Source organism: Microtus ochrogaster, chromosome 4 (assembly GCF_000317375.1).
Source record: "Microtus ochrogaster isolate Prairie Vole_2 chromosome 4, MicOch1.0, whole genome shotgun sequence".
NCBI lineage: Eukaryota > Metazoa > Chordata > Mammalia > Rodentia > Cricetidae > Microtus > Microtus ochrogaster.
The window spans coordinates 28,944,093-28,953,901 of NC_022011.1; the positions used below are offsets into that span (position 1 = coordinate 28,944,093).

At 51.2% G+C, this 9,809-nt stretch overlaps 1 protein-coding gene across 1 annotated transcript in view; it reads right to left on the reverse strand.

Moving 5' to 3' along the window:
* Positions 1 to 9,809, reverse strand: part of Mthfsd (methenyltetrahydrofolate synthetase domain containing) — a 10,917-nt gene extending 1,108 nt beyond the window's left edge. Inside the window, exons 1-7 of the mRNA XM_005345775.3 lie at positions 9,772 to 9,809; positions 8,476 to 8,579; positions 7,130 to 7,243; positions 5,950 to 6,063; positions 4,066 to 4,156; positions 3,082 to 3,194; positions 2,214 to 2,339 (exon numbers count right to left, since the gene is read on the reverse strand). Coding sequence (XP_005345832.3) covers positions 2,214 to 2,339; positions 3,082 to 3,194; positions 4,066 to 4,156; positions 5,950 to 6,063; positions 7,130 to 7,243; positions 8,476 to 8,579; positions 9,772 to 9,787 — 678 coding nt within the window. The 5' untranslated portion in view covers positions 9,788 to 9,809. The remainder of the gene's footprint in view (positions 1 to 2,213; positions 2,340 to 3,081; positions 3,195 to 4,065; positions 4,157 to 5,949; positions 6,064 to 7,129; positions 7,244 to 8,475; positions 8,580 to 9,771) is intronic.

Below are 9,809 nucleotides of genomic sequence, written 5' to 3' on the forward strand. Positions count from 1 at the left end.
ATGCCTGCAGACCAGAAGAGGGCACCAGACCTCATTACAGATGGTTGTGAGCCACCATGTGGTTGCTGGGAATTGAACTTAGGACCTTTGGAAGAGCAGGCAATGCTCTTAACCGCTGAGCCATCTCTCCAGCCCCCTGGATTCCATTTCTTAATAGAAAGTCACCAGCCTGCAGCTCAGCTCCAACCCCACGGCAGCCTAAATGAAATCCTGACACTCTGACATCCTTCAGACTGTCCCTTCATGTGCCACAGCAAGGGTGGAATGGGCCTCTATCTTTCCAGAGGAAGCAGCTGGGGTTCCTTTGTGGGCCATTCACCCAGAAGAGCGCCTGCAGTCAGTGGTGTTAACATGGCCACAGAGGGCAAGTCCTTGCCTACCTCCAGGAAAGTGCCTGTGGACGGGACGGGGTCCTTTACAAGCCCAGGAGCATCTCTCGGATCACACCGAGGCCTGGCCCTGCATACTGCCAGGCAGGTCTGACACCAAGCACGACTCGTGCAGCATTCCCTAGCAGTGGGCCACCAGGTTGTTAAATGACAGCTTGCTGAGCTCAGCATCAGCCTGTGGGGCTTTCGCGCAGGCCGCCTGTGGTCCTACCAAGTTGGTAAAGTTGCCTGCAAACATCCCAACAACCTGCAGAGGCAGTGGAAGGCAGATCACCATGTGAGCAGTGTGCCTTGGAGGAGGAGCCAGGTGCCTGATCCGTGTGCACAAACACAGCTGGAAGCGTGTGGACCATCAGCAGCCAGTTTGCCAGTGGGATGCCTGGACTGAGCTGGCAGATCAGCCTGAACAGCAGAGCCTGCAGTGAGCCAGGAAGCAGACTTGTTCAGTCCTTTCTGACACTTCTCATCCATCAAAGGCAAGGTTTTCTTTAACGTTGGAGGCAGAAAACTGGCAAACAAGCAGTTACTGAGAGAACAGCCATGGCTCCAAGACAGGGTTTCCTGTGTGTATGTCTGTGTGTGTGTGTGTGTGGGGGGGGGGAGGTGTTTCTTGTTTTTATAGTTGATGCTGCTGTTGGTTTTTTTTTTTTTTTTTTTTGAGAGTCTCACTATATAGCACTGGCTATCCTGGAACTCACTATGTAGTCCAGGCTGGCCTCGAACTCACAGAGATCCACCTGCTTCTTCTTCCCAAGTGCTGGGATTTAAGGCATGCACCACTATGCCCAGCTCAAGGCAGGGTTTCTATAGTGCACACATCAGATCAGCACTCAGTGCACACATCAGATCAGCAGTCAGGCTCTGGGTTCCTTTCCTATGAAGTCCAGCAGCACAGAAGCCGAGCTGTGAGGATGGCATCTCCTGGTGTTCAGGCTACTATGGAGCCAGGCACCACTCCTCTCAGGAACAGCCTGTTTTGAGTAGGGAGTCATGCCACCCAGCATGGCTTGGCTCACTTCTCCACAAGTCCCAACCACATTGGCTCTGCCATTTCCCCACAGCTTACAATTGGGCTAGCAGAATGGGTTGATGTCGCTGTCCATGCTGAGGGGATTCTGTTTTTACTAGCTGGCAATTAGGAATGGTCATTACGTTTTATCAACGTGCCACATGAAATGAGAGCTCTACTTGTTAATCAAACAGAAAACAACATCTTCATGCTCCATCCTCCAAAAATTCCATCCTCCAAAAATTCCAACTCAGATTTGGTATTCATGTGTCAATTACCTAGAAGTTTGCAATCTTTTGTGGAGGGTGGCAGTGTAGCTTGTAATCCTGGCTACTCAAGAGGCCTAGGCAGTGAACCCTGCCTCCAAAATAAAAATTAGCAAAGGACTGGGAGGCAGCTCATGAGCAGTGCTTGCCCGAGTCACAAGGCTGTAAGTCCAACCCCACAGAACTGCAAAACCAACAAACTATAAAAATGTTCAGGGTGTGTGCCACACCCTGAGGAATGACACCCAAGGCTCACCTCTGGCCTCCACACATGCACATATATGAACACAAATGCACGCACGCGCACACACACACTCACACACACACGCTCGAAAAAACTAGCAAAGGCGCCAAAGTGAAGTGACCCTACCATGACTGCTTCCTAGGTAATTCTGGGCCTCAGCCTGAAGACATTACTTGGAGCTACACCACTCAAAGTTCCAGGTAGTGCTGATATCCAGCCACACAGGACAGCAGACAATAGCCAGGTCATACAAGGAACTCTGATGGCCACTACAGTAGGCCATGTCAGCCACAGTAATAACTCACCTTGGACCAGATGATCCCTGTTGGCTTTGGGCGTGCACAGTCTGTAGCAATGACCCTGGTCGGAGTGATGATGTAGTCAACCGTGAGATCGTGGTCCTCTAGAAGAGCCTCAGGAATGTCAACAACCTGAACAAGGTAAGGCGCTGACTAGTCAGGTGACAGCAGGGCCCGGAAGGAACTGAGCAACTGGACGGATGATCTCCAGTGCGTGAGACCCAGGGTCTCATCCATCAACACTGCTCATCGCATGACCCAAGAACAGGTGCTGTGGAATACTGCTTTAACTACGGAAATATGTGTTACATTTGTTTATGTTGTGGAATATTACTTTAACTGGGCAAAGATGTGTTACATTTGTTTAAGCTACATTTGTTTAATTATGTAAAGATGTGTTACATTTATTTAATCATGCAAAGATGTGTTACTGCTTTACCTTGTCTGCCTAAGGCACCTGATTAGTCTAATAAAAAGCTGAACGGCCAACAGCTAGGCAGTACAGGAATAGGCAGTGCTGGTGGGTGGAGAGAATAAGTAGGAGGAGGAATCTAGGCTCAAGAGGACAGAGGAGAGAAAAGAGAGAAAAAGAGAGACGCTGGGGCCAACCAACCAGGTAGCCACTAGGCAGACATGGAAGAAGCAGGAAAAATAGGACATAAAGAATGAAAGAAAGATAAAAAGTCCCGAGGCAAAACATAGATGAAGAGAAACATGTTAAATTAAATTATAAAAGCTTGTGGGACAAGCATAAGATAAGCTGAGCATTCATAACTAATAAGTCTGAATGTGCCTTCTATGAATAGGTGTCTCTCTCACCCCTCCCTCTCTCGGAGCTGCTGAGGGGTACCAATGATAGATCTACAGGACGTACCTGGCAGTCATGGACAATGGTAACGACCGGAGTCCCCTTGTGGACAGCTCCCATCGACACCATCATGGCATACTCAAGATCGGCATAGCCTTCTCCCTTCCCAATTCTCCAGCCTAAGAGACAAGGCAGGGGCACAGCAGAAGTGGGTTCCTATCAGGCCTCAGTGGAAAGGATGGGGTCTCAGTGTTCCTGTTGTTCCCAGCAATCCACGAGTGGCTCCGAACACTGAACGTGCACAGTGAGTGCATGGGGTGACCAAGCTTGCACCTGTGTGCTGGCCATGTCACCAAGACACAGTGAAAAGCAGTGACAGCGGCCAGGTGCGGTGGCGCAGCTGCATCAGCATGCAGAGGCTGAGGTGGGAGGATGGAGAGCTAACATCAAGTTCTGAAATCAAAACCCGAAAGCCACAAAAGGTCGGCAGGTGAGGACAGAGAACAACAGAGTTCTGCTTTGAAGGGCAGGTGTCTCATCTCCTGCCTTAGGAAGAGAAGCCAGAAGCAAAGGGGAGGTCAGGCTCAGCAGGGCTGCCCGGTCACAGGCCTGAGAGACGAAGACTAATCTGAGGTCAGCGTGGGATACACAACACTGACTTTAAAGGCACGGAAGAAATTACGGCTCATTACCGGCCTGCTCAAAGTTCAAGCTGGATAATCCCAACATGGCAGAGGACAGGAATAGGGGTGCTGGGGCTCCCGTGAGCCCCTGTGACTGTGTCACCTGTCAACTTGACAGAAGCTAGGGTCACCAGGGAGACAGGCCTCCGTGAATGCCTGTGCAGACTATCCAGACTGCATTAGTTGAGGCGCAGGTCTCATGCACTCTTCTGTGGTACCCGGGAGACTCTGGTCTGACTAAAACAGGACAAAGCCTATACAAGTGGCCAGTGAGTGGCTGGGGTCAGGCATGCAGGGCAGAGCGACTAGCAAGGGAGAGTGGACAGGGCAGCCTTCAGAACACCTGGACAGCCTGTCTCTAGCTTACCTTTCTCAGACACAGCAACAGATCCCACCACAACTAAATCCACAAGGACACTGGAATCCAAGCCCATGGGGACGCTGAAGTTCCGCACGCCCTATAAAGGGAAACGGGGGCTGAGCTGTGGTCTTAGTGCAGTCAGAGTGGACGTGACTCCCACGCTACTCTAGAGGAGGCAGTATCCTGGGACAGCCAGTCCAGAAACGGGGGCTGAGCCATGGTCTTAGCGCAGTCAGAGTGGACGTGACTCCCACACTGCCCCAAAGGAGGCAGTATCCCAGGACAGCCAGTCCAGAAACAATTTGAGAGAGTGTCTCTACAGTTCTTACCCCAGGAAGAGGGACAGAGGGAACGAACCACACAAAGTCACAGAACAGTAATGCCAAAGGAACACCATAGGTAATCAGGTGGGAGTCACACACAACCGGGCCAGGCCCTGTTGAGTCTCAGGAGCTTCAGGTTCCTCATGGGACAGGGACACCAAGACGAACATTAGAAACGAGGGCACAGGACATGGTCAGTACCCGCATGGCCATCGCTTCAGGCAGGGCACTCTCACTTCTGGAAATGTCCCCCCAGTGGACCCACCCATCCTGACGATCAGAGGCCTGGATAGGTGTGAGGGGACTGCCCCTGCAGAGCAGGTCAGAGACCTGGAAAGTCTCTTCTGGGATCAGTGTACAGCCTGGGTCTCCCTGGAGCATGACACAGTGCATGCCCGAAGCACCCACTGTGTTGGAGCCTTACGCTGTCCCTCTCGGTGGCCATGAAAATAGGCTCCTCACTGCCTGAGTTGGGGCCCAGGACTGACCACTGCCCTGTTGCTGAGAATACTGAGCTGCGGGCTTGGGATTGGCCAAAACTACGATTTTATCTTACTTTTCATCCTTTTTATTCTTTTTCCATTTTCTTCAGTGCTGGGTAGAATCTGGGGTTTTGTACATGCTGGGGAGAGCTCTAATGAGCTACGTTCCACCCCCACCACAATTCCTTCTAATATTTCTTCTGAAATGCAGTCTTGTTATAATGCAAGGCAGGCTCAGGTCAGCAATCTCCTCTCCCCACCTTCCTCAGCAGCTGGTATAATGCAAGGCAGGTTCGGATCAGCAATCTCCTCTCCCCACCTTCCCCAGCAGCTGGTTTCAGATTGCTCCGCTACACACACATACTTTATCTTTATAGCATACTGTACATGTTTTTGTAAGCCGTAGCCAATTTTTTCAATAAGTTATCAGAAAATAAAAAGTCATTCAACATTTACATATTAGACTCAAGGTAAAATCCCTTTAAAAGGGTAAGTAAAATCACATGGTGTTTATGGTTCTTTTTTTAAAAAAAATTATTTATTTATTATGCACAGTGTTCTGCCTGCATGCGTACCTACAACCCAGAAGAGGGCACCAGATCTCATTATAGATGGTAGTGAGTGACCAAGTGGTTGCTGGGAATTGAACTCAGGACCTCTGGAAGAACAGTCAGTGTTTTAACTGCTGAGCCATCTCTCCAGCCCCGCGGTTATGGTTCTTTAAAAAGCTATCAAATGTGATTTAACGTAAGACGCAAATCCTGGTTCTCTAACACATCAATGAATTTACAGACTCTAGTTTAGCTGCGAAGTGTCTGATGACATGCAATCACGCTCCTGTCAGTTTACAGCCTGCTCTGCAAAGAGGGTGCATCCTGCCCTCCACTGCTTCATCTAAACAGGCGGGAGCAAGCACAGGCGCAGACCAAATCTACCACAAGAGGGCACCAGAGTGCCCCTTGCTGTGGCTCCCGGTTCAGGTATCTAGGCACACTCTCTGGCTCTGTCTAAACTCCATGGATTCTATTCCACGGTGCGATGACTCAGGAGGACAGTCCCCCAGGGTGGACACTTGTAGCACTCACCTGGGAGGTGGCACATTTCCTCAGTATGTCTTTAGTGGCTCCAGGAGGTGGTGTGATCTTATTAAACAGTCCTGTCCTCAGCCGTGGAGTTGGGACCAGCAGTGTCTTTTTGCTCTTTGCGGGGCGGGGGGGGGGGGGGGGGGGGGATCAATTACACAGTGAGTGCATGTTTTCCCCATGAACAAAGGGAATCTCTACAAAGGGACACCTGAGCATAGCTGGGCCGCTTCCCCTCTCATGCCTGTTTCCAAGGGCCACTTAGTGACCACCCCTAGTGTCCTCCCCCAAATCAGCAACAGCTCCCTCCTGCTGCTCCCTGCTGTGTGGGGTATCAGTCTAGTTCAAATACCATCTCACTGCCTGGAGGGGAGTTCAACACTCTTGCGCTTCCCGGAAGCCTCCTTGAGTCTCATGGGCCCAGAGCAGGAGCTGCATGTCACTGCTCTCCTCAGCACAGAGGCCTTAGGCCTCCCTTACCGCACAATGTCCTGCGCAGCTGAGGCTTCTGCCATGAAATGGGACAGCAATGAGGGACCAGCAAGTCACTCCATGGCCTCTGGTTATCCCAGGTTGATTTCCAAAGCTCTGTGCCTGACATTCAGTGCCAAAGCAGCAGCAGCCTTGGTTCGGCAGAGCTAGGTCAGTCATCACATTGCCTGTGCGACTCGGTGCACGCTGTGGCTTGGCCTGTTCACTTTGTCCGCACTAGTTATTATAACTGCTTAGAGCTATGTGCATTAAAATGCACACCAAGCTCTGGCCTCATACTACATGAGATGATAAAGTAGTTTGAATGAATGATGAGGGTGCTCTCTTTTCTTTGAGAAGTGGTCTACACATTTGTTTGTTTATGTCTTTTGAGACAGGATTTCTCTGTGATGCTCTGGCTGGCCTGGAACTCACTCTGCTCTGTAGACCGGCTGGCCTTGGACTCACAGAGATCTGCCTGCCCCGGCCTCCCTTGTGCTGGGATTAAAGGTGTGCGCCACCATCACCTAACACAGACTCAGATTTCTAACTGAGGAGTTTTTGTTTCAAAGAATTCGAACATTAAAAACGAAGTGACAGATGGCTGCTGTGAGCTGCAGGTCACCTAGAGATGCGGCATGCGGCATGCACTCAGCAGTCACCTGGAGGGGGAGCACTCCTGACTGAGGGCACCTTGGGAACATGGAGTTACCTGCAGTGCCAGCAACCGGACACCTTCCAGGGGCTTATCAGGGTCCACTTTCACTTCCTGTGTCCCAGCAAAGACGTCCAGGTCTTTGATGCTTTGGCAAGCCAGGTAAGACCCCTAGGTAAGCAAAAACAGTGCTGCACTCACCTCCAGCACGAAGAAGCGGGCGTTTCTCTGAGGAGCATCGGGGTTGACTTTAATGGTTCTCGCCACCCTGAAAGCATGCAGGTGTGGGAAATGCTCCGCAGCACGAGAGGCACCCTGTGTAAACGTGGCTGCATGTCACCTTGGGGACGTGGGCCAAGTACGGTCTAGGCATCACAGCCCTGCATCCACCCAGATACAGCAGCCCACATTCACCCAAGGAGACACTTCAGAAAGAACACAGGACAGAAAGGAACTAAGCCAGAATTCAAGTTTTTTTGGTTTGTTTTTTAAAGAGATTTACTTTATGCTCTACTGACTTTATGCCAGAAGAGGGCACCAGATCTCATTACAGAGGGCTGTGAGTCACCATGCAGTTGCTGGGAATTGAACTCAGGACCTCTGGAAGAGCAGCCAGTGCTCTTAACCACTGAGCCTCTCTCCAACTCCAGAACTCAGTTTTTTTTTTTTTGTTGTTTTGTTTTGTTTTTCGAGACAGGGTTTCTCTGTAGCTTTGGAGCCTGTCCTGGAACTCCCTTTGTAGACCAGGCTGGCCTCGAACTCACAGAACTCAGTTTTTAAGGAAAGAAAACTCTAAAAAGAGTACAGAAGCTGAAGGGTTTCCACAGAAGAGCGGAGCTCACGTAAGCAGCATCATTTAAGGAGCGGGATGCCTGGAGAGGCCTCTCCTTCGCCTGCTCCCTTCACTCCAGACCCCATGAGCTCATCCTGTACCCTCTTCCTGTGCCCTCCTGCCTCTGCCTTTCCACTGCTGGGATGGCCAGCTTGAACCAGCTCCTGGCTCACACTGCCTCTTTCAGGCAAACTATTTTCCATGCAAACTATCAGCAATAGTCACCTTGGGTTAGGAAACAGGGCCAGGGCTTCTCTGGGCACTAAAGGCTGGGCTTCCCTCTGGGGGCTCCATAAGCTCCTCCATAAGTAGCTGAGGGAGGCCAGCTCTGTGAAAAGCCCTGGTAGCAGCTACAGTGCAACCCTCCACCCCCACAGAGGCTGGGCCCCACTGGGTAACAGAAAGGAATGTGTCCAAACACAAAGAGCCCTCCAGGCCCTCTTGGATTCTGCCTCTGCTCACTGCGTCTCGAGGACCAATCCTACCAGAAAGCAGAGGAACTGTGTTGCTGATGTGATTCTCCCAGGGATAACTTCATCCCCTTCTAACAACCCCAGGAACACCTCTGTACCTTAAAGTTCGGAATCCTGTTATGCACAGGTCGGGGGAAGTCAGCTAAATCACGTGATTCCATATAGTCCCAAATGCGTTCACGGATGCCTTGCTTGGAGACACCTACGACGACAAAGGACTGTGACTTACTGATAAAAACCAATCCCACAGTGCATGTGGCCACTGTGCTCTTGTGACAATATCTGCACAGGAGTTTGGGTCCACGCCAGACCAGCTTAAGGTGCCAAGTCTTCCTTTGGGGCAATGGAAATATTAGTTTCCCCTCAAGCTCCCTCACCAGTTGGGAGAAGAGCTCCAAACTTGTGCTAGGAACCAGGAGCATACCGTGAAACCTAGCTGTGAAGTCATTTGCATTTTCTCTGCGGTGCCAGGGACGCCAGCATACTTAGCCATCCTCTACTGATAAGCTACACACCGTCTTTTTTGAGGCAAGGTGACATTGTGTTGTGTTGCACAGATGGGCCTTGACCCTCAAGCGCTCTTGCTTCAGGCTCCCAAGTAGCAAGAGTTGGGAGTGTGGACCACCAGTTTTGGCTAGAATACAGTCTTGATTATTTAGGGGTGCAGAGGGTCAAACTTAGGGTTCTGAGTGTGTTAAGGAAGCACTCCATCACCGAGTCACACCCCCAACCTGCCTGGTGTGTACTATTTTTGTCTTTCTTTTTCAAAAGATTTATTACATACGTGTGTCTGCATTTGTTTACGTGTGTATGTGCACCACCAGCAACTGCGGGGGTGGGGTGGGTGAGCACGCAGGTGCCAACGGAGGCCAGGGATCAGAGGGCATTGGTCCTTTCTCTTGGAACTGCGAGTTGTGAGCTATCTCATATGCTTGCTGGGACTGATCTCCCGTTCTCTGTAAGAGCAACAAGCGCCCTTGACCACAGAGATCTCTCCAGTCCCAGCTTTGGTCCTTTGTAAATTTCGTGGCATTACAGCGTTTGCAAGGGCAGACCCCACCGACGGGCAAGTGGAAGCTTTCCAAACTTTCGCTGCTTGATGCGTACGCTTCCTCGTTTACAATGCTTTGTAGCGAGGGCTGTGAAGACGCTGCGCGGTGTTCGAGGCTGAACGATCCCTTCCACTCCCCCTACCCACCCACCCCGGCTCAGGCTATTTTAAACGCGTCGAGCCCGGCTGGGTGAGGGCCGGACTGACTCTTCCCTCGCGCTGTCAGCCTAGGCATCATATCTGTAACAGGCCGGATCGGATCCTCCACACGCCACGCTCGGACCACCAGGACTTTTGGGTAGGTCAAGCCTTGGTTTCCCCCATTGCCCACCGTGCTCCTCACCCTCCAGAGCCTCCATGGCCAACTCACGTCACAGCGCG